The sequence below is a fragment of the Nomascus leucogenys genome, chromosome 22a, assembly GCF_006542625.1.
Source record: "Nomascus leucogenys isolate Asia chromosome 22a, Asia_NLE_v1, whole genome shotgun sequence".
In the NCBI taxonomy this organism is placed as follows: Eukaryota; Metazoa; Chordata; class Mammalia; order Primates; family Hylobatidae; genus Nomascus; species Nomascus leucogenys.
The window spans coordinates 3157425-3182498 of record NC_044402.1 but is presented as its reverse complement, the minus strand read 5'-3'; the positions used below and the strand labels follow the sequence as shown (position 1 = coordinate 3182498).

The 25074-nt window shown below is 43.1% G+C and overlaps 1 protein-coding gene across 1 annotated transcript in view; it reads left to right on the top strand.

Annotated features, from left to right (window-relative positions):
• Window positions 1-21777, top strand: part of RCOR1 (REST corepressor 1) — a 135499-nt gene extending 113722 nt beyond the window's left edge. The window contains exons 6-12 of the mRNA XM_030803192.1: window positions 327-445; window positions 2780-2858; window positions 4945-5139; window positions 12137-12214; window positions 12450-12507; window positions 13338-13567; window positions 17671-21777. Coding sequence (XP_030659052.1) covers window positions 327-445; window positions 2780-2858; window positions 4945-5139; window positions 12137-12214; window positions 12450-12507; window positions 13338-13567; window positions 17671-17712 — 801 coding nt within the window. The 3' untranslated portion in view covers window positions 17713-21777. The remainder of the gene's footprint in view (window positions 1-326; window positions 446-2779; window positions 2859-4944; window positions 5140-12136; window positions 12215-12449; window positions 12508-13337; window positions 13568-17670) is intronic.
• Window positions 21778-25074: the final 3297 nt, after the last annotated feature.

Below are 25074 nucleotides of genomic sequence, written 5' to 3'. Positions count from 1 at the left end.
CCCCTACTTAAAAGCTTATTGACATTTCCATTAAGTGTTAAAATGAATTTAAAAAAAATAAGTTTTATTTAAGAACATTGGGTGTGTGAAAACTCTTGATTCATCTTGAACTGATTTTACCATCTTTTATTGACGAAGTTTCACTTACAAACTTCAGTAATTTAAAATATCTATTGATAAGAATTCATTTATCAATTTTTTTCTTATCAGAAAAAAGGGCTATGGCTTCAGACATAGAAGAGTGATCCTTATTAAAGGTATCTAAACATTTGATTTTTAAAGATTACTTTTATATTTAAATAAACCAACTCATTTTTTATGTTTAGCTTCCTGATAAATCTATAGCAAGTCTGGTGAAATTTTACTATTCTTGGAAGAAGACGAGGACTAAAACTAGTGTGATGGATCGCCATGCCCGGAAACAAAAACGGGAGCGGGAGGAGAGGTGAGCACATGGCTGGGGTGTTGTCTAACCACTTAGGGGACTGTCTAAGAGCCCCAGATACACAAAGGCAAGGCAGAATGACTGGTTTTCCCTCCGTGCCTTCCTGGTGGAACCACATGTTCACGAGATGTATTAGAGTGTGTCACATTATTCAGGTATTTTTTCTCACCAGTCTTTCCTGCAGTCAGTGAACTTCCATTTTGAGTCAGTTAACTTTGACCCATTTTTTTTTCCTTCCCCTTTAGAAGGGGTGGCTCCTTTTAATAAAAAAGAATCTTTTATTTTGTAGTTTGAGGTTTAATATGGTATATTTTTACAAGATTCATTTGGTGTGTTTTTACGTTTGCCATGTGGAAACAAAAATACAATACAACTTAGAGTTGCCGCTTCTTTTTTTGACCATCTGTTTTTTGTATGTGAATGAGAAAGAGAAACATTTTATAATTTCTTAGTAAGGATGTTAGTTTTAAGGATAGCTTAGTATGGTGAATACTTCTTAACCATCACTTCCTCAGTCTTGTATGTAGCATAGAGAAGTGGAAACGGCCAGGTACTCACACTCAGAAATGGGCTCTAATCTCAGCTCTGAAGATTCCACTTACATGCCACAGGCTACACTGGGATGTTTAAGGTCTTTAATTTATTTTTTAAAATATGTAAAATTGTACATACTCACAGGCAGGTGACTTCAACATGCATCTTCCCCAGGCTTCTGTTTTCCCTAACTCTAAAATGAAGATGTTTGAAGTCCAGAAGGCAGCATGCAGACCTAATGGTTTCCTTGTTAGGGTGGTGAGATATATAGGTGGGTTTTAAAAAATCCTATTTTCCACATTTCCTGTAATATTTTTATCAATTAATAATAAAAAAATAAAATTAAGGAGGATGAAATATATGGTCCCTGGTGTCCCATCTCAGGATGGAATTTTATCATTTCAAATGAAAGAGTAACATGTGAGAACACATTGAAAGTTGAGTATCACTTTTGGAGAATTCAAGGCTCTTGGCCCAAGTATAAATTGAGAGTGATGTTAAGAACATCTCCAAAGCTCTTTTCAATTGTAAGAGCCTATAAAATTATCAACCATGATACATCTGCATATTTTTGCCTCTGACTTACATACTAGTAGGTTTATTTATGAAGCTTTTTCATTTCCCTAGTTTACTGTCTATATAGTAAGTCTGTTACTAGAAGCAGGTGCAGTTTACTAAGCAGCAATCAAAATTAAATAATACACAGTGGGATTGGATATCCTTGAGTATGAAATAAGAATACCTGCCAACACTTCCATTCTTACTCCCTGGAGGCTTTTTTTTTTTGCAGTAGTCCCGATGGGGCCAAGAAGTGCTTTGCCTCCTCCTCTCATGTGCACCTTAACCACTTTTGGGATGCAGGGATGGAGATGCTGCAGCAGCACCTGATAAATTGTTGGCTTTCTAACAGGACTTGCCTGTGAAAGTCATGGCAGGGACTGGGACAAAATTCCCTTAGCCGAAGGCTCTTTCTTGTTGTGGACACTCTTTCCTCAGCTAGAGCTTCCTCCTGCCTCGGTGGAGGATGGGGAGGAGGTGGCGCACAGTGGGCGTGGTCCCATGGTCCCCTGGGATGGATTCCAGAGGCAGTGTGAGGTGGGCAAACTGGGGCAGGCTACTTGACTTCTGTAGACTTAGTTTTCTCATTTTTTACAGTTGCATTCCTACCTGCGCCAGGGCTTTTTTTGTTTGTTTTAAATTAAATGAAATACTACATTCAGGATATTACAAAAAGCATTTAAAGTGCTATACCAATGTAAGTTTTCTTTTTAAAATTAAACATAATTTTAAAACATCAGTTGTCCAGGACGCCAGAAAAGCCTCAGACTTTGTGTGGCCTTGGGTAGAAAGATGGTACTTGAAAAAGGATTTTTTTACTGTTGGCAGGTTTATTCCCAATGCAGTGGAAATTTATTCTCCCATAATTTCTCAGTTTTGTTTAGTAATCATATCCTAGTCCTCAATAGATAATTATGGGAAAATAACATGTAAATGCATTTTCATTTTGATATTTTCAGTTTACAAATATAGAGCAATAGTGTTTTAGATCTGGATTGGGAAGTTAGGAATCTATTTTAGTAGTTTTTCATCACTTAGACTGAAAGAACTATGGAGTTGGTATTCTGTTTGAATTACAAAGATGTTTTTATCTCAGCAGCCTGAAAACATACTAATTTTATATTAAATCAATTTATTATTTATATTTGGTAAAATTAGTACAAAATTTTCAGTTAAATCAATTTATTGTTTGTATTTGGAAAGTTAGTACAAAATAATCATCAACTTGTTCTTGTCTTCCAGTGAGGATGAACTAGAAGAGACAAATGGAAACAATCCCATTGACATTGAGGTTGATCAAAACAAGGAAAGCAAAAAGGAGGTATTTTTTCCCCCAGTGTTGTTTAGGCAAATAAATTTTATTACTAGTTTCATAAATAAAACATTCATCTTGCTTGTTCTACTTAATATATTAAGTGCTATGTGGAAAGCAGCATGATATGACTTTTTTTCAACAATACTGTCTTTGTTTTATAGATTGTATAATTTTATTTGCCAATAGATATGAATAAAGGAAGCCTTAAAGGATAGAAAATAGCACTAATGAGTAATGATGTTCCCTAGAACAGCAGTCCTCACTGACTTTCTTCGTAAGCCATTAGCTCAGTAGGTTAGCAAGTGGTCTAATGAATTCCAGGCAGCCTTAGGGTCTCCATTCATGCTATAGCTGCCCCAGCGTCTGCCCATCCTAGGCACCCATGCCATGCCTGGGGTGACTGCAGTGAGCTGGCAGGGACTCGGCACAGCCCTCTTGTTACTCAGAAGCAGCAATTTGGTCACACCAGGAGGAGCCAGGACCATCCTCTCTCACATGGTGACTGTTTCATCTCATCATTTAAAAAAATCATTATACAAGAGATTGTAGTTTCTGGATTCAGGGGGCTCGTGAACCTCTACAATTGCATGTAACTTTTACGTAGGTTCATAGAGGTATTTTTCCAAATACACAGTCTATAGTTTCAGTAAAATTTCTCAGAGAGTTCTGTCTGCTCCAAATTATAAGAACAGTTATTATTTTAAGCCTATAAAAACAGAAGGTTCTAAATTTATCTAAACTTTAAAATGACATCAGTAATATATGTTTCTTGTAGACAAGGTAGGAAATACAGCTAACTGAAAGAAGAAAAAGTGATTTATAATATTATCCATAATCACTGTCAACCTTTTGGTGACTTTTTCCTGAGAACTCTCTCAGTAAAATGTATATGCCTGTATATTCATAATTCTGAATCTAGTCACTTTTTTTTAAAATAATATAATGGGAGCTTTGTAATTTTTAGAACCTTTTAAATTTACTCTACCTTGATTTTTTTTTTTCTCTTTTTCTTTTTTTTTTTTTGAGATGGAGTCTTGCTCTGTCGCCCAGGCTGGAGTGCAGTGGCGCAATCTCGGCTCACTGCAAGCTCCGCCTCACGGGTTCACGCCATTCTCCTGCCTCAGCCTCTCTGAGTAGCTGGGACTACAGGCGCCCGCCACCACGCCTGGCTAAATTTTTGTATTTTTAGTAGAGATGGGGTTTCGCCGTGGTCTCGATCTCTTGACCTCGTGATCTGCCCGCCTCGGCCTCCCAAATTGCTGAGATTACAGGCGTGAACCACCACGCCCAGACGTAGTCAGTTGGTGATCTTTATTAAACATCGTAGTCCCATACACAGCACAGTTTATTGCCTACTAATATTTTTGTATTACCCACTTGTTGAAGAAATTATCACTACCATTATAGTTTTGCAGTGTCTTTAGCTCAGTCTTTTAAAATATGAAGCAGAAAGTCGTATTTTCAGCTTTATCAGTGAATGCTAATGCACTAACAAGATGAAATTATGAGCAATTATAAAAACTTCTTGTTCTTAAAATGGTTACCAGTAAGTTATATTCTTTAACTTGACAAGATTTTACTGTGTTTCAATTCTGAAGGTTTTGGCTTTACAGAAATTAATAGCCGTCATGCATTTTAAAATGATAAGGTATATTATTTTAGAGTAAGTTATATAAGTTGCCCTAAAAATTGTGTTATCCAAAAATGTGTATAAAAAGCTGTAATTTCATGTAGATAAATACAGATGTGTGTGTGGCCACAAAACTCACTAGGAGAGAATACAGATTTTTTTTTCTTTCTATATTACTAGAGGAAGGTGAGAATTCTTGTTTTCATTGGCTTGAAATGATAGAGTAAGGAAGTATTTGTACAAGAAGGAATGCAACACAGTTTCATTGTGTGTAGTTAAAACTCAGTAGCCCAAATTCTGTCTGTGAACTGCCTGTTAGAATCTGTAGATCTCATTTGGTTCTGATAGGGCATGGTATTTGTCTTAGATTGTTTTGGTGCCATGTTAAGGAAATAAATATGTTTATTACTGATCTTTTCACTTTTTTTTAAGTTTCATTCATCACCTGTGTATATCATGCAGGTTCCTCCTACTGAGACAGTTCCTCAGGTCAAAAAAGAAAAACATAGCACACAAGCTAAAAATAGAGCAAAAAGGAAACCTCCAAAGGGAATGTTTCTTTCTCAAGAAGATGTGGAGGCTGTTTCTGCCAATGCCACTGCTGCTACCACGGTGCTGAGACAACTAGACATGGAATTGGTTTCAGTCAAACGACAGGTACTCATAAGCCCGGTCTTGGATGTAAAAGAATTAATTAGCACTTTAGAGGTGTTTCTGTTACTCATATATGTAAATGTTCTCTTTCCACAAATCCCAAAGGAGCATTTTGTTTTGAAGGAATTGGACAGATCTTGAGTACTAGCCTATTGATTTTTTTTTCTTTTTAACGAACATATAAATTGAAGTGTATGGATAGTGTCATCTGAAAGTATTTCTGAAGTATATAGGAAAGCATATGAATATCATATTTATATTATATATGTGTCTGTGTCTCCATGATTTCTCACAATATGAACATACCCCAGTAACCTGCATCTGGATCAAAAAATGGAATGTTGCCCCCAGGCCCATGCATTTTCCCTCCTGGTCACTATTCCATGGAATGCTGCATTCCCTCAGCAGCTCCACCCCTCTTTTATTACCTGACTCGTCCTTGTAGGTGGCCACTATTCTGATTTTTTTTTTTTTTTTTTTTTTTTTTTTTTTTGAGACGGAGTCTTGCTCTGTGCCCCAGGCTGGAGTGCAGTGGCGCGATCTCGGCTCACTGCAAGCTCCGCCTCCCGGGTTCACACCATTCTCCTGCCTCAGCCTCCCGAGTAGCTGGGACTACAGGCGCCCCCCAACACACCTGGCTAATTTTTTGTATTTTTAGTAGAGACGGGGTTTCACTGTGTTAGCCAGGATGGTCTCGATCTCCTGACCTCGTGATCCGCCCGCCTCGGCCTCCCAAAGTGCTGGGATTACAGGCTTGAGCCACCGCGCCCGGCCTTTTTTTTTTTTTTTTTTTTTTTTTTTGAGACGGAGTCTCGCTCTGTCGCCCACGCTGGAGTGCAGTGGCGCAATCTCGGCTCACTGCAAGCTCTGCCTCACGGGTTCATGCCATTCTCCTGCCTCAGCCCTCCCGAGTAGCTGGGACTACAGGCACCCGCCACCATGCCCGGCTAATTGTTTTTTGTATTTTTAGTAGAGACGGGGTTTTACCATGTTAGCCAGGATGGTCTCGATCTCCTGATCTCATGATCTGCCCACCTCGGCCTCCCAAAGTGCTGGGATTACAGGCGTGGGCCACCACGCCTGGCCCTGATTTTTTAAAATTTTGTTTTGTTTTTGAGACAGTGTCTTGTCCTGTTGCCCAGGCTGGAGTGCAGCGGTGCGATCTTAGCTCACTGTAACCTTTGCTTCTGGGGCTCAAGCGATCCTCCCATCTCAGCCTCCCGAGTAGTTGGGAGTACAGGCGCTCGCCATCACACCTGGCTAATTTTTTGTATTTTTGGTAGAGACGGGGGTTTTGCCATGTTCCCCGGGCTGATCTTGAACTCTTGAGCTCAAGTGATCCGCCCACCTCAGCCTCCCAAAGTGTACTGAGATTACAGGTGTGAGCTACCACACTCGGCCCTGTTGTGATTTTTAAAACCATAGATTGTTTTTGTCCATTTTTGAATTTTATATAAATGAAATTCATATGGTACTGTTCATTTTATGTCTGGCTTTCTTTCAACCTGAGAGCTAAACAGTTTTTCAAAGTGGTCCTGTCATGTGCATTTTGGTTGCACATCAGCATTTCCCAGCTGTAGCACTATCGTCATGATGGGCCGTTCTGTGCACTGTAAGATGTTTAGCAGCATCCCTGGTCTTGATCCACTAAATGCTAGTAGCACCCTCCCCCTACCAGTTGTGACAACAGAAATATCCCTAGGCATCACCAGATTACCTCACAGGGGCAAAATTGTGCCCATTTGAGAACCACTGCTCTATATCATTGCCACATTTTGGTAGTCTTAAATTTTAGCCCTTCTGATGGGTTATAATGATGCCTCATTATACTTTTCATTTGGCAGTTCCCTGATGACTAATGAGGTTGCTCACCTTTTCATCCATTGGTCATTTGGATATCCTCTTTTGTGACATGTCTACTCAAGTCTCATCTGTTTTCTTCTGTCAGGTTGCGTGTTTTCTTATTGGTTTATAGGTGTTCTTTAGGCTCTGAGTTGTTTTCTACAACTTGTATTTTAAATACTGTAAATATGTTTTCCATTCTGTGACTCTTAATGGTATCTTTTGATGAACAGTAATTCTTAATTTTAAGGTAGTTTAGTTTCTTAGTCTTCTCAGGTTAGTGTTTTTGAGTTCTGTTCACCTTTCTCAAGGTCATGACGATATTCTCTCATGTTAATCTTAGAAGTGTTGTTTTACCTTTTACATTTTGATCTAGAAATGTTTTTCTGTATTTGTTACATGTTGGATTAATAGTCACTGTTTTGTTTTCATATGAGTATCAATTTGGTCAAGTATTTATTGAAGAAACTGTCCTTTCTCCTTTGCAACGCAGCAGGACCTTTGTTTACATCCAGTGTCTGTATGCATATGGGTCTGGTTTGAGGTTCTCTGTTCCTTTAATCTCTTTGTCCATTCTTCACCAATACATACTGTCCTAACTTTATGTACTTTATTAATTTAGTTATCTGGTGTAATACAAGTTCTCCAAGATTGTCTTGGTTATCCCTGGCCTTTTAATTTCCATATAAGATTTAGAATTACTTTATCAATTTTCAGAAAAATAATTCGATTAGAATTTTGATTGGGATTGTATTGCATCTATAGATAAAAATGGAGAATTAATGTCTTTATTGAGTTTCCTGATCAGTGAACCTGATATACCCCTCTACTTCTATGGGTTTGTAATTTCTCTCAGTGTTGTATTGTTTTCTGTGTAAGAACTTATGCATCTTTTGTTAGTCATTCCATGATACTTGGTACTTTTTTGGTGCTCTTGTAAAGGATATTGTTTTTTAAATTACTTTTTATAATTATTTTTGCCTGCTATGTAGCTTATTATTTTAATCTGACTGCATAGTACATTTACACTGAAAATTCAACCTAGTAGTTGGGTCCTGTCCTTTCATTCTCTCCTGGAATTCAATTTCCAGAAACCCATCAGCAAGTTGTTGACTGACAGTTTACTTTTGGTTTTTGCTGCTTTTGATTTATCTTGATGGTTCCCTTGGAAGGTTAAACAGGAGACCAACTGTCATCTCAAAGACGCGAAGAGCAGGGTGTGCTGCCGTCTTTCTTGTGGTTTAGGGAGGCAGCCCAGACCAGGACCCAAGCACACTCTGTGTGCTCAAAGGAGCGGCTTCTTGTCATGGCTGCTGGCACAGCTGCACTCTAATCTTAGGAGAATCACTTAATCTTTCTAGGCCTCTTTTCAAATGAGATTAATCCTGGCCTGCCTGATCTCACAGAATATGTCCGGGCTGCTGTGTGAGAGAGCATTTGAAGCTCTGTTTGCACTGGAAGAACTCTCTCTGGGGCTGTGAGCTCTTGTTGACATTGTCATGTTCCTTTACAAGAATGCTCCTTTCTCCCTCTGCTGAGTGAGCTCCTGGTGGTTGCTGTTTAATATATTGAGAAAAGAAAAAGAGGCCTTCCTCTTGCACCGAGGTGTTATTGACTCCATAGTGTGAGAGAGAAAAGATTCTTTGGTTTTCAGAGCAGGGTCAAGAGCAAGAATTTTTAAAATTTGAAGGTCGCTCACAATTATGAAGAGGGAGGACTCAGCCTCACTCAGAGAGGAGGTGGGTGATTTCCTTTCCACAGCCTTTTAGCGCCACAGTGCAGCAGTGTGTTCATTGCCAAATGTGCGTCTAGACTCAAAATGGGCAGTCAGTCCACTTGGGCCACTTGTTCTGGAGGCTGCCATGTTTGGTATATCAAGGATATATTCTGAAAATAACAGAAAACTCGACTAACAGCAGCTTAAACAATTTAGGGTTTATTTTTCTCAAATAGCAAGAAGTGCCAACATCAGTGGCTACTGGTGTTAGTTCATGTGTTCAGTGATGCTCTCAGGGACCCAGGTGCTTTTCAGGTCTTCTACTCTGCCATTCTCAGCTGTTGGCTTTTCATCTTGCTTGTTGCCTCATTTTGGAAGCTACTGGAGCCATTCTGCAACCCTTACATCTGCATTCAGGGCAGTATGAAGAGGAGGTGGGGGTGGAGGTAACCTGTCTGTCCCTTTTAGCAGGAAAAGCAAAAGCCTTACCGGAAGCTCCTTAGCTGAATTCTGTGTGCCCGTGCGTTGCGTACTGCTCTTCCTCCTTCCCAAGACATCATCAACCTCTACCAGCGAGAACGGGGCTGGGCATGTCTCTTAAATTAGCCAGTGAACAGTGCTGGTTGCATCAGGTCTTTCTCTGAGTGGAGAATAAAGTGATCTGACATTAAAAGAGGAATCACTGTGCCCACAGTAAAGTAGAAAACAGAAAGTTCTGTATGACTGAGGGTTGGGTGGGAGGGTGGTGTCTAGGCAGGGCGTCAGGACAAGTGGATGGCTTTTCCATTTTTCATCTTGTTTTTTCTTTAAGTGTGATTACCTTTGCATCCTATTTCTTACCTATTTCATTGCCACTCACTTTCCAGTTAGCATGATGGTGGCAGTAATCTCTGTTTTCTTCCTGCTTAATAAACACTAGATGTTTGGCGGGCAGGAGGGGGTGTATTTTGTTTTTTGGAGACAGGATCTTGCTCTGTTGTCCATCCTGGGACTGTAGTGATACAGTCATGGATCACAGTAGCCTCAAAGGCCTGGGCTCAAGCAATTGCCCACCTCAGCCCCGTAAGTAGGTAAGACAACAGGTGAGCACCACCACACCTGGCTAATTTTAAAATTTTTTTGGTAGAGACAGGGTCTCGCTGTGTCACTCAGGCTGGTCTTGAACTCCTGGGCTCAAATGATCCTTTCTGCCTTGGCCTCCCAAAGGGCTGTGATTACAGGTGTGAGCCACTGCACTAGCCTAATTTTTGTTTTGGCAGGGTCTGGCACTGTCACCCAGGCTGAAGTGCAGTGGTGCGATCTCGGCTCACTGCAACCCCTGCCTCCCAGGCTCAAGCCATCCTCCCACCTCAGCCTCCCAAGTAGCTGGGACTACACAGCCTAGATATTTCTTCTTCTTCTTTTTTATTTTTAATTATACTTTAAGTTCTAGGGTACATGTGCACAACGTGCAGGTTTGTTACATATGTATACATGTGCCATGTTGGTGTGCTGCACCCATTAACTCGTCATTTACATTAGGTATATCTCCTAATGCTGTCCCTCCCCCCTCCCCCCAACCCACAACAGTCCCCGGTGTGTGATGTTTCCTCATCCTGTGTCCAAGTGTTCTCATTGTTCAATTCCCACCCGTGAGCGAGAACATGCGGTGTTTGGTTTTCTGTCCTTGCAATAGTTTGCTCAGAATGATGCTTTCCAGCTTCATCCATGTCCCTACAAAGGACATAAACTCATCCTTTTTTTTTTTTTTGAGACAGAGTCTCGCTCTGTCGCCCAGGCTGGAGTGCAGTGGCGCGATCTCGGCTCACTGCAAGCTCCGCATCCCGGGTTCACGCCATTCTCCTGCCTCAGCCTCTCCGAGTAGCTGGGACTACAGGCGCCCGCCACCACGCCCGGCTAATTTTTTGTATTTTTAGTAGAGACGGGGTTTCACCGTGGTCTCGATCTCCTGACCTCGTGATCCGCCCGCCTCGGCCTCCCAAAGTGCTGGGATTACAAGCGTGAGCCACCGCGCCCGGCCAAACTCATCCTTTTTTATGGCTGCATAGTATATATGCAGCCTAGATATTTCTGATATGGAAAATGCATCAGGAAGAGGGATATAGGCTACTGAGCATTTAGAGCTAGCTTTTAGTTCAGAATTTGTAGATGTTTTGCATTTACTCTCTCTGCTTCTTTTATAACGTTACTTAATCACAGTGTAATATATACCCAGTTTTGTACTATCTGTGAACAACCAGCTAGAGTGACAAGAGTGGTCTGTTTCACTGGAATGCGAAGAGGACATGTAATATTCTAAACCTTGACTTTTTCCTGCCAGAAGTTGCTATGTTGCATTTTTAGCCAAAAAGGAATCCAGTGAACATAATCTGAGTACTTTGCAATTTTCCTGGGTTTTCGGTAACTGAAAGACCACTGAGCAAGGTCCTAAGCGATTGTACTGTTTAGCATGGCAGCCAGCCACCCCCATGTGTGGTTGTTCAAATTTAGATTAATTACAAGTGAAAAAAATTTAAAAATTTTTGGGTAGCATCTACTCATGAATGTCTTTTACATTTTACTTGAGAAAATCAAGCTCCTCTTCCCTTGGCTTTCTTAGTTGCTTGTGTGATTATTCAAAGATGAAAAATGCTGGAGTTCAGAGGTCTCTGGTGCTTGACACGGATATGCCCTCTACTTGGAGTAGAGAGAAAATAGCATACTTCCGTGACCTGTCTCATTCAAGGGTCCATGGGAAAATTAAAGAGCAGCCATAGCCTGGAAGGTTGGTATTGTTTGTGGTCCTTCTTTTGGCTGGGTAAGGACAGTGAAAGATTACCTTGATCCAAGGCAGTAATGTGGAAAAAGATAATTTGTAGGAAAATGAAGACGTGACAGTTGATCAAAGTTAGACTTCTGGAAATCTCACTGACACTGTGTTCTCCCCGCCCCCCCATCATTGAAGAAATCTGTGCTTGTGCACTTCCGCCCTGTGTAGAAGCGGTGGACAGCACGGTGATCTTGGGGCGCTGTGAGGCTGCACCCGCAGTTCTGTTGTAAAGACTGGGCCTTTTTGGTCTTTACTGTGGCTGCTGTGTTACTTCAGTTCAATCCTATGTGGTAGGAAGCCCAGGGATTTCTTGTGTCTTTTATGTAAGACTCCAGGTAGGTGTTTTGCTGCTCAGGTGTCACCTGTTAGGAAGCTGTGGATCCAGGACTGTGTACATGAGAGCCCTCCATCCCCTACTCCTTGGGTTGTACCTTATCTGTTGCTCTGAACAAGCAAATAATAAACCTAGTTAAGTGCTTCAAAGGATACCATAGGGACCTTAGAATTCAGCTACAACAGATGTTAGTAACGTCTTTACTCTTGGGTTTTTGTTTCTTTAGGTTTTTAAGTTCTGTTTTCATACCTTTATATAGTTTTCATTTTTAAAATGAAAATTATGTTTTCCTTCCTAGATCCAGAATATTAAACAGACAAACAGTGCTCTCAAAGAAAAACTTGATGGTGGAATAGAACCATATCGACTTCCAGAGGTAGGATTATGTTAACATCATCTCAGAAGTCATATTCAAGTTTTACATGTTTAAGAATTTAATATCGGTGTGATACATCCCCAATATACATCTCTTGGAAGAGTATATGGACATAATTTTATGAACCTAGTTGATGTTAAAATTCCGATCAGAGAAAATGAAAGGTTCGTTAAGCTTATAAGGACATACTCATCTCTAAATGTAATGTGCTAAAATGACTCATTTGGATATTCAGGTCATTCAGAAATGTAACGCACGTTGGACTACAGAAGAGCAGCTTCTCGCCGTACAAGGTAGGGGGATGTTCTTCTAAAGAGTTTAGGAGGCCGGTTGTGGTGGCCACACCTGTAATCCCAACACTTGAGCCCAGGAGCTCAAGGCTGCATTGATCCATGATCACACCACTGCATTCCTGCCTGGACAACAGAGGGAGACCCTGACTTTAAAAAAAAAAAAAAAAAATTTTTTTTTTTTTTTTTTTTTTTTTTTTTTTAATAAAAGGGAAAAAAAAGAGCTTAGGAGCGTTGGTAGATTTTAGGGAAAAGTTACGTCCCGCCCTACTCCCAGCACCTATTTATGTAGAAATAGATTCTTGGACAATTATGTCCTAGTGAATATCATTTTAGCCAAATTACTGTATTCCTTTGGGCTTTTTTCTTTTCCTTTCCCACTTCTCACAAGTTGTAAAAACTTAACCGGGAACCCTCAGTCTTCTAAAGGTGTATTTCATTTTACTAGTTACTCATCGAGCTCTGACTAGTCAGGAAGTACAAAACCCCAAAAGAAGCAGACAGTGTTCGGATTTAAAGGTTGGGGGCGCTCTGGACCTGTGATACCAAAAGATGAATGCAGAATGTCCCCAACCCTAGGGCAATTGCTGGGTGACTTCAGCTGTTACGTGACATGTAATGGGAAGACAGATACCAAAATGACAGGGTCAGTCATCTCCAGAATGTGTCTAGAATTGACTGGTACTTTTTCCTACTCTAATAATACACGAAATTATTGCCTGCTGTTAAAAGCCTGTATGTTTTCTTATCTGGATAAAGAGGTAAGTGTCACTTGTGGTTTTAAAAAAATGTTTTTCTCTCGTATTTTAAAAAATGCTTTCTTACATCCTTAGCCATCAGGAAATACGGCCGAGATTTTCAGGCAATCTCAGATGTGATCGGGAACAAGTCAGTGGTACAAGTGAAAAACTTTTTTGTAAATTATCGACGCCGCTTCAACATAGATGAAGTTTTACAAGAATGGGAGGCAGAACATGGTAAAGAAGAGACCAATGGGCCCAGTAACCAGAAGCCTGTGAAGTCCCCAGATAATTCCATTAAGATGCCTGAAGAGGAAGACGAGGTAAATCTGAAACAAAACAGTCACTTCTCTGTCAGGTTCACGCTTGATATTCCAGTTTCTAAAGTGATGAGTTTTTTCAGCTATAGAGATTTTTAGGTTTCAGCTGTATTAGTAACTTCACTATTACCTGTAAATAGCCATAATGTGTATGCATTGACTCCAGTTCTTGGTGCCTGTATATTATTCACATTTTAATTTCTGGGCAAATCCTTAATTCCATCCTGATTTCCTCCAGCTACAAAATACTCTGCATTATCAGTTTTTCCTTAAATACAGTAAAATCTTGAGTGACAAAGACAGGGGAGTGGGGGCATAAACAAAAAGTAAAAATGCAGTGAAAGCTGTCCTGTGAAACACTGAGGTGGAAGTTCTGTGAGGAATGTCAGTGAAGCTCAGTCATCTGAAATGTGTGGTCACATCATCATGACGTAGCACAGCGAGCCAACCAGGAGCTCCTGAGGCCTCTCCCTGCTGTCCAGATCTTTCAGCCTTCGATGGTCTTTGGGGCTGATTGGCTTAAATATTGATAGGGACAATTCTGTGGCTGGCTGGAACTTCTGTGATGGTGGCTAGTTTCTGGAATGATAGCCCTGGTCTCATCTGTCACCTCCCTGCCTCCTGTGTCAGGGGCACCTGCCATTTCCCCATCTAGCCTGGCCTGCCTTGCCGTTACATTTGTCCCTCTGTTCCCAGAGCAGATGAGCCTGGGGAGTTACTTGCCAATCACTTTGCATCTGAATTTGTTCACAGGCATGGTAATTTAAGAATTAATTTAGCTTTATAAGGAAAGTCACTTTCACATCAAAGCCTTTTTCAAACCATACTGGAATGATTTGAGATTACCTATTTTGTATTGTGTGTGCTACCATTTTGCTCCAAGGGCCTGGCTCTAGAAACAGCCCAGAATGCCCCTCCTGACCTGAGCATGGAAGTACCTCATGAGGTATTGGCATCCCCTGGGAGCGTGGTGCTGCCACTCCATGCAGGGCCTCTTTGCTGACTGGAGAAAGGACCTCAAGGCACAGCCATCTGTAAGAACACCATTGAAACGTATTAAATTTGTTAGAATTAGATTCTTTAGAGCCTTTTGCCAGAAAATCTTTGTAATAAGTGTACCAAATCTATAATATTGCCAAGGTCAGTACCCCTGAATCACCCCCATGCATAGCTCTGCCTGAAAAGAGCATGGGAATAAAATGATGGTGTTTTTATCTTTCAGCAGTGATTTTTTTCTTTATTCTTCTTTCTTTTTATTTTCAGTGATTTTTGTACCAGCACTAATTGCCCCTGTTAGCACTCAGTTTAGGAAGCATTGAAAAGCTGGAGACTGCTGGGGAAGAACCATTAGAATTTGCAGGAATGAAAGCTTGCTTCCTGTGTGTGTGTTTTCCGGCTTCAGTCCCAGGATGACTGGAAGCAGAAACAGTTGGGAACTCTGGCTGTATTCCCTCTTCGCATTTGATCAAAGCCAGTGTTGGCTGGGCTGGCATAACAAATCTCATAGTAAATTTAGGACCAAGAGTCCCTACCAACAGGATGTCAGTTGTTGTGCATATGTTTTTTTCTTCATTCTTTTATTCTTGGATCATTGGTTGACTGACTTAAGTGAGTCAAGTATTTTTTTTTTTTAACCTTGTTATTAGCCCAGAAAGTTCTTCGATAATGATCCACTTACCATGTGGATTGCACATCAAAGCACCGTCTTTCTTTTCACAGTCTAGTTATGGCTCCTCCAAGCAGCAGATCATAGTTTTTCCTTGGTGATTGATCTTCCATGTCTCTACCCAGGCTTCTCTGCAAAACAAAATGAAGAATGGTATTATCTAACTTGTGTTTAGTTTCGTAGTCCTTATATCCCTTTACAAAGTTTTTCACTCCGCTAGTCATTCAAAATATACCTCCTCATACCTTTCTTTTCTTTTTCTTTCTTTCTTTTTTTTTTTTTTTTTTTTTGAGACAGAGTCTCCTTCTGTCACCCAGGCTGGAGTGTAGTGGCTCAATCTTGGCTCACTGCAACCTCCGTCTCCCAGGTTCAAGTACTTCTCAGCCCTCAGCCTCCCTAGTAGCTGGGATTATGGGTGTGCACCACCATGCTTGGCTAATTTTTGTATTTTTAGTAGAGATGGGGTTTCGCCATGTTGACCAGGCTGGTTTCAAACTCCTGATCTCAAGTGATCCACTCGCCTCTGCCTCCCAAAGTGCTGGGGTTACAGGCATGAGCTACCGCGCCTGGCCTATTTCTTGAGTTTCTTTCTTTTTCTGCCTCTTGTAGTGCCAGCCCTGCCCTGCCACCTAGTTTTCCGTTCTCCGTATGTTAGTTTGCAGAAGGAAATTAATCTAGTGACCAGCTCCTTCCCTGTGTCCAAGGGCCTAAGGGAACTTGTTAGAATGCTGGCTTACTTGTCTGTCTGGTGAGTCCACAGAACTTGGGGTGTGTGTAGTTTCACCTTTTTATTTGTCCTGTAGAGTCCAGCAGCTTAGAAAGATGTCTGCTGGTGTCTTGCCTGTCCCTTCTGCCCTCAGGTTTTATGTATTATGCAGAAGCCACAGGGAGAACATGCGAATTCCTAGAAGTTCTAGTAACAGAATGGTCTGTCAGTTATAGATTATTTCTTTCAGGGCTTAGAGGCAGGTAGGTAGCCCAAGGCATTTTGAGCTTTTGAAATTCATATTTGATGTGGACAAGGGTGGGTTGGGAACAGTGTCACATCCAACCTCACACTGAAGAAAGGGTGCCATGGGTTGGACAGAAAGATGTCACTTAAAATTACGAAATGGTTAAGTCTGTTACCAGTGAGGAGAAATCTCCTCATTATCTACGAATAGTTCTTGTAAACTGTATGATTTTTAACTGAAGGAACAATCACTTTGAGATTTTAGATGCATAGCCCAGTTGTTTCTCTAGCAATAAGATACCATGAGCGTGGCAGAGAGCAGTAAGATGCTATGCAACCTTTAGGTTTGGGTCTGGTAGTCCGTTTTAAAAAATGGGAGAAGAGGAGTTAGGAAATGCCTCATAGCTTTTAAGAAGATCCTGGGATCGTGTGGGCTCCTGTACCCCAGCTGGAACCAGTGGCTGGGTGCTGAACGGGCTGGGTGCCACAGCATGCCCTCAAGCCAGTGAGAGGAGTTAGGGCTGCTGCTGTGCTCATATGCCCTTTTCAGGTTTTTTTGTTCATTTGTGTTTTTGAGACGGAGTCTTCCTCTGTTGCCCAGAGCAAGTGGAGTGCAGTGGTACGATCTTAGCTCACTGCAGCCTCCATCTCCCGAGCTCTTGATTCTCGTGCCTCAGCCTCCCAAGTAGCTGGGACTACAGGTGTGTGCCATCACGCCTGGCCAATATTTCTTTTCAGTAGAAAGGTTTTGCATTTTTGGCCAGGCTGGTCTCAAATTCCTGACCTCAAGTGATCCACCTGCCTCAGCCTCCCATAGTGCTGGGATTATAGGTGTGAGCCACTGTGCTGGGCCGTTTTCAGGCACTTAAATTTAATCCCGGTGAAGTAGGTATTATCACTATGTGTCTTCTGCACGTGAAGAAACTGAAGCTCAAAAAGACTGATAACTTGTTTGCACACATCTAGAAAGTGGGAGGGCCGGGGTTTTAAGCACAAGACGTCTGGCTGGAGAGGCCACACGCTTGCTCTGCCCTTAAGAACACAGTGGGCTGGGCGTGGTGGCTCATGCATGTAATTCCAGCACTTTGGGAGGCCGAGGCAGGCAGATCACGAGGTCAGGAGTTCGAGACCAGCCCGGCCAACATGGTGAAACCCCGTCTCTACTAAAAGTACAAAAATTAGCGGGGCGTGGAGGCAGGTGCCTGTAGTTGCAGCTACTTGAGAGGCTGAGGCAGAAGAATCGCTTGACCCAGGAGGCGGAGGTTGCGGTGAACCGAGATAGCGCCACTGCACTCCAGCCTGGGTGACAGAGTGAGACCTGCCTCCCCCACCCCACCCCGTGCGACCCCCCGCCCCCCCCAAAAAAAAAGAACTCGGTGTTTGCTCTGCAGGTTTGCTGGCTACCTTCTCTTTTCAGTACACTGGAAATAGCAGCTTGTGTTGTTTACCTACTCTTTGATCTTTTTTTTTTCTTTCTCTTGGCCTCAGGCTCCTTCTGTTCTGGATGTCAGATATGCATCTGCCTCCTGAGAATCTGGTGGCTTTGAACACTTGGTGTGGACTACTGTGTTATCCGGGATATCAGGTATTACGAGACATCACCTAGCCATCTGCATCACATCTCTCTGGACAAGCAGCTATTACCAAAAAAGGCATATACTTCCAGTCCTGTGCTCCATCTGCCTTAATTCTTTGCTCGTTCCTCCATGTTGGCGCCACTTCCCAGAGAGCTCCACTGCATCTCACACTCTGCCCATGTGCTGGGGAAATCTCATGGCCTGCACATCTCTTGTGACTCTGGGAACCGCCTCCCCCGCCGGAGCCCCCGAGCCCCACCAATGGCAGCTCTTCCCAGTCAGCAGCTTCAGAGCAGGCAGTCTCCTCGGAAGGCCCGACTCTGTTCCTGCATGGCCTGCAATTTCTACTTTGTGCATAGAGTAATTTTCAGAGTAACCGCGACCCTGTTGGCCTTCTAGAAAGTTTCTCTTGTTCTTTTCTGAGACAACCACCTAAGTGATAATATGCTTTTTTGGAAACTAATATATGTTGCCAGACTGCATCATAACCTTTATCATGCCAAGCATCCTGATGCAACTCACATTTCCCTAAACGTGGGGTATAGTTATGGTTTATAAATTGAGTTGGCTTAAATCTCCCCCTTCTCCCTTCCCAAGTGTTACAAAGCTCATTTACTGCAACTGTCGTTGGACACTGTAGCTTAAAGGGAACGTGGACCTCAATGCTTTCTGCCTTCAACTTTTCAGCATTGTGACCCCTGGGTGGTTGCCACCCCATCTTTTCCTGACCCCTCCCACCCCCCCACCTCCAAGAGGTTCGGCCCACATCACTGTACCTGGTGCTTGTAAATTTGGAATTGGTGCCTTCTCCTTTTGGCAACCATGGTATCAATCCTTTTTCTGTTTTAGTGTCTTATTTCTTCTTTCAAGTTATTTGCTAGCCAAAGATGACATCACTGAGATTAGGAGACAGGAGAGAGCTTGCTGCAGATTCTGACAGTGCAGATTTTAAATGTCAGGATATTAGAATAGCTGGCGCTGGTTTATGAAAGCTGCGCGTTGTTCTGCATTCTCTCGGTGTGCCTGGCCTTTTATGTGGCGCTCTGTATGTCAGTTTGTGTCCTTCATGTGCTGATGTGATTACACAAACACCATCCACTCTCTTTTCATATCAGAGTACAGGACAGAGAAGTGATCAATGTATTGGTCTAGTGAGACTGAGATGAAAAGAAATAACCTACAAAGTGGTCTGTAATGCCTTTTGGTTGGACTGGGAACAAGTAAAAATTTCTAATAAACATTTTGAGACTTCCATAATCACTTTTGTTATCTTACCAGACCATGGGCCTGCTGAGGGTTGAGGAGCAAACAGACTGCATTATTCTAACATACCCTGTTCCCGCCCCACGGCCATTCAGACTGCACTCAATTCGCTGAAGTCGCTTTTGTTGTTGTTGTTGTTGCATCATTTGGATTTTTTTTTCTGCTTTCAATACCAAAAAAAATGCAGATGCTTTAAGGCATAAACAGAATTCTTAAGAATTTAAAATATGCAATTAAAATTTGATATGTTTTGACTCCCAAGCACCTTGTTTTTTTTTGTTGTTGTTGTTGTTGAAGTCAGCTGATTTTCTCTTTAGAAAGAGGGTCAGCTAGAAACCTAGGTTTTTTGGAATTGTAAATTTTTTTTTAGTATAGTCTGGAGAAAAGTCATTCAAAAGGGAAGTACGATGGGACTTGCCTGCCCTTCATCATCTTGTTGCCGTGCCAGGTGTGTGTTGGTCACGTAAAAGCCTGGGAAGCATCAGAGGAGTCCCGGATTGCCGCTGCTACCTGGAGACAGGGTTAGCAAAATAACACTAGTGATGAGGGAGGGGCTTCTTTTCACCATAAGCCTGCTGTGTACACCGAGGGCAGCAGGAGAAGCATGGGAAGGAGTCAGCCTAAGTTTGCACATTGCGTAAAGGGGACACTAAGGTATGAGCTGAAGCTTTAGGTTCTCCGTGCTTCCCTCAAGACCTCCTTCTAGCTAACAGAAGCAGTAGGCAATTGCTGCAGTGCGTTTCTCACCCTGCCAATAGGTCTGTCTGTATCTCTCAAGGAAAATAGCCTGGTCCCTCCTGGCAGTGCTTGGAAGCTTGATGCTAATTCTTACATAGCGTGGCAAGCCGACCAGCAGTGCCAGGCCTTGATCTGTATCCTACACTATCCCTTTACTTGGTTCCTGGCACTGAATGGTCTCCAGCCCTGAAGAATCACTTGTGATCACAGCAGCTGATCTGGGCTTTCTCCCCGAGAGGAAGGGGCATGTCATTTTTATTTGACAGAGGGAAAATGGGAGCTGTCCTTGACTGCCTTTGTTGTGCTTTCCCGCGTAAGATAGCACTGTGTTTTAAACTCTTTTCATTACACTGTCTTTGCAATGATGTAAATGTAAGAAATCACTTAGCTTTAAAAGCGCAGTGGTTTGATCTTATTTATACGAAGACTTTTTAACATATCAAGAATTAGGTGCATTGGCAGGTAGGGTTTGGGGTGTGATAACTGCTTCAGATGGAATGTTCACTTAAGCTTTGTCTTCTTAAAAATTATCAATGTGAATGTCATAATTATATATATTTTTGTGGAAAATTTTCTCCTAAGTATAAGTTATTGTGCAAAATATAGTATCATTGATGCAAATAATAGTTTAACTTTTAGTTTAGAAATCCTAAAAGATATAAATTGTATTGCATATGCATTAAAAGTTTGTTTTATTTAATTTTATGTAGATGTGTAAAGTGTTAGGTAAAATTTTTTTCACTTATCCATTTAAACACCTTGTTACTTGAATATTGTGTTGACTGGTCTGCAACAGTGATCCATTCTGTAATATAGCTCTTTTAACTGGGAAGGAACCACACCCCAGTTGTGCTGATTACATTAGTGTTGGCACACAGTCGGGTGCTAGTGTAACACAAATGCCGCGTTGTCTGGGTGTACAGTGTTTGTGGAGACGCCACTTCCTCAAAATGTTTTTTTATCGTTTTTAACCTGTAAGACCTTTTGATGCTCACAAACCTCTATTCAACACACAAAACAAACAAGAAAAGGTAGTTGGGTTGTAAAAGCTTACTGTGGTGGACTCATGAAGCAGTGGTTTTCTGTTCATCTAAAGTTTCCTCAAATACCACAGACCACTGTTAAGTGTGCTCATTGTCACTTTAAATTTCAACTATACCCTATTTTTATCATTCTAAATATCAGACGTACTATTGGTATAATTGCACACCAAAAATAAGCCAAACAGTGCATTACGCTAACTGGATCCCTGCTTTTATGTGAGCTAAGGAAAGATGGAGCCAACTCCAACGAGGGCCTCTTTTTCTCTCTTGTCTAGCCTGTTTCTAAACCGAATGATCCAGGATTCAAGCTTCTATTGTCAAGTGAAACTTTCCTCAGATGGACTCCAGGTAGTAGGTCACCTAAACCTAGTGGTCCTTTGCGATGCTCTTTCTGCCAGCCCCTGAATCTCTGCAGCTTCTCTTACCTGTCTTACCTGTAGTAAAGCACAATTGCAGTGGCGTCGCATTCAGAAAAGGGAAGGTCAGCAGAGGCTATGCATGTTGTGTGATGATGAGTGTTTACAGCCACCTTCTCCTAAAATGAAATTTATACCGGGGTGGATAGTATTCCATTATGTAGACTTATCGACTTTGCTAAGTGCTTTTTAGACAGCTTAAAAAATTTTCAAGATTTTAAAAGATGTGTAAGGTTAAGTTTGCAAATATAATGGAAATGCTGTATATCTTTTGAAGTGATAAAATCCACGTTGGAATTTTAAAGAAAATATGTTGTAATAATGCTGTTGTAAGTAATATTTTAATGTCTCTTTGCCTGTTTTCTATTTCAGCACATTCATTGTGGTGAATGTTCATAGCATTATAACTGCTTAGCCATTGAATGATAACATTTGTTAGTGGAAATTGGAAAATTTATTTGTGAAATTCTGCAGAATTCATTTTTCTATTTCCAATATTTGCTGAGGTTAAATAAAAATTTTCAAGGCATTGATGTAATAAAATATGAAATGAAAGCATTTTCTGCACCCCCACGCTCCATCAAAGCAGTACCCTTCCCCGTAACAAAGTGGGGTTCTTTCCTCGAGTGAGGCTTGGAGTTTCCGAATGCAGAATTTCCTCCAAATCAGACCCTGTGGAAACACCGCCAGGGATGCCTTTTGTTTTTAGCCTTTTGCTCTACCTGAACTGACATTCTTTTTTATATGTGTTAATTTTATAGTTGGAATCAAGTTGAAGCTCATGAATTCATAAAGTTTGTGATAGTTGTGGGTTTAAATGCAAGGGTTCATTAAGAGGCATTTTTCCCCCCATGGGTGGATTTTCTTTTTTCAGCCTGACCAGGCTTTTGGCCTGATCTCTGGAGGCAGGATGGTGGCAATGCAGAGGCAAGATCACTGCCTCTGTGGCCTCTGCTCAGCCAAGAGTGCACTCACACCAGTGCCGGTAGTTTCCTGAGTAGCGTGAAGAAGCTGGCGGTGGCTGTGGTCTCATGGTCTTCCCTTTATTAGCTGGGGTGTAGGATTTGATTAGATAACTACTGTAGATTTAGGCTAGAAGTCCAGTGCACTATCCATTGTGCCGCTGAGCCTGCTCACTAGATAACTTCTATAGAAACCCAATTTCTAGGTCCAGGCAGATGGGGCCCCTGTGTGTGGCTGCACAGTGTAGGAGGGTTGTAGAAGGGTGACCGGGTCCAGCCTTCCCAGCGTTGACAGTCTAGTGGAGGACACTGCACATATCCTCCAGGTGACAGCAGTCAGCACCACAGCGAGTGGAGCCACAGCTACAGGCAGGTCTGGGAGGGAGGTCGCAGCTGCCTTGCGTCTAATTTAGAGAGTGCCTGTCCTGGAGCTGAGCCTGTGGAAAGGGGAGAGAGTCTGCTTGGGTGAGGGTGGCACCAAGGGGCCGAGGCCAAGAGTATTGAGACCTCTGCTGTGATTTGTGAAGGTGGCTTGTGGTCTAGAACAAGAGGAAATGAATGCCAAGGACAGAGAGGAGGAAGGTTGAGGCCAAGGTGGCCCCCTGCCAAGATGCTGCTGGACATCTGCTAGGATGGGCACTGAAGGTGGAGCCATTTGGACTTGGCCTTTATTGACTTAAAAGAACCCCGGGCGATGGCTGAGGCTGGGAAGAGGGAGCTATGGAGGGTTGAGGGAGAGCCCCTCTCAAAGACTGGCCTAACCTGAGCGCGTGCAAGGGCACAGGATAGGAAGGGATAGCAGGCAGGCTGTGAGTCCCGAATCAGGGACGCATGGAGACCCTGGCTCCAGCCCCCTTTCTCAGACTGAGGGGGAAAAAACACCTGTATACAAGTGTAGATGAGGCACCTCTGTGCCTCACTTCCCATCATCTTGGCCCTCCCCACAACCCTGGCTTCAGCCAGGTGTGACTGCAGCACCCTGAGGCAGGCGACCTAGGGGAGCTCGGGAACAGCAGCCTGGAAGTAGCAGGGAGTTCCATCCCCAGGGGCAGCTCTGGGTAATCTGGGTAAGGTAGCCATAGACAGCAGCTCCCTCTCAGTGGCCCCCTGCAGAGACCAGCTCAGAAACGGTTTGGGACTGATTCTCCTTCCCTGCCTCACTTTTTCTGGCCCCCTACTTCTGTTGCCTGGGATTGGTTTCAAAAGCAAACCATTTACCCACAAAGCCTCATCTCAGGCTCTGCTTTTGGGTGGAATCTAGGCCAAGACAGCACCAAAGTGAGAATTACAAGGCTCGGAGAGGCCTGGTGAGGTCCCTGCCAGGCCTGTCCCAGCCTTTCAGCTTATGGGAGGGAGAGATCTTGAGAGCACTTGGTGCTGACACTGCTGGAAAGGCCATGGTGGTGCCCGCGCCCAACAGGGAGCAGCTGCACTGCTTGGAGGCAGGTGCCGGCTCTCAGAAGCTCCCTTCCCTGCAGCCCCCAAGCACCACGCTCTAAGCACCACGCTCCAAGCACATGCTAGGCGCTGACTCTTGGAGCTGACGGGTATATGGGGCTCTATGCAAATTGCTTGCCTTCTCAACAGATCGGAGGCCGTGCCTGGGGCATCATTTGGGCCCAGACTAGCTCATGGATGACCCTGACTTACTCTTTGTTTTGGGGTCTTTTTTTTTTTTGAGATTGAGTCTTGCTCTGTTGCCCATGCTGGAGGGCAGTGGCATGATCTTCTCTCTGCAGCCGCCACCTCCCGGTTTCAAGCAATTCTCCTGCCCCAGCCTCCTGAGTAGTTGGGATTACAGGTGCGCACCACCACGCCCAGCTAATTTTTGTATTTTTAGTAGAGATGGAGTTTCACTGGGTTGGCCAGTTTGGTCTCGAACTCCTGACCTCATGTGAGCCACCACGCCCGGCCGATCCTTTGGTTCTGGGCTGAATGGAACCCACCCCCCAAGAGAGCTCCCCAAGTACACTTTCCTGTTGTCCCAGAAGCAGGAGCACAGTCACAGGCCTTGAAGCATCCGCTTGCCTGCCCGCTCTGCCAGCTCACCCTCCCTTCACCATTTCCCCACTGCCTGGGTGCTCCGTCAGCACCAGGACTCCACAGCGCTCACACCTAAAGCCCTGTTCCTGGAGCTCAGCTGCCCCTGGACCACTCCACCCCCATGTCCATCCGTGCCTCCAAATTACACAAAGGCTGAGACTAAGACCCTTTTCCCCTGCACCTGTTTCTGCATCTTCTGTGGTATGTGACACTGCTGCATATCTGGTCGCCAAGCTGGAAGCACTTTGATCCATCACTGCCAGGGACGACACAAGTCCTTCTTCCCACCTGAGGGGGTGCCGCGGCCTCCTAACTAACCTGCCCCTAATCCCTACCATTCCTCTTGCTTTTTCTCTCCCACCCCCCACCTAATCAGGGACCTCTCCTGTGGAAAGCGGAAAGCATTGCATCTGTCTCCCAGAAAATGCACAGCCCTTCATTCCGCCCTAAGGCCCCATAACCTGACTTCAGGGGTGCGGCCAGGTGCCTTCCCTTCAGCTCAGCCTGCCCCGGGCCCAGTCATGCGTCCCATCCATCTCTGGTCCTGACGAACCCCTTCCTCCACCTTCTGCAGGGGGACTGATTCTTGGGGCCTCTACAACTTAAGCCTCATTCTGTGCTAACCTCTTTGTGCTAACTGTAATGAAGTGATTTTAAATTCTTATTTTAGAAATAGGTAACTAGTGTTCCTGGTTTAAAAGGCCTACGTGAAATTGAGTTTCTCATCCCTGTCCTCTAATCACCCAGTTCTCTCCATAGGCGGCCAGTGCTGCCAGTTCCTTGCATATCCCTCAAGGGATGATCACATGTTTGCAGGCATGCATGTGTGCACACACACAAATGACATACT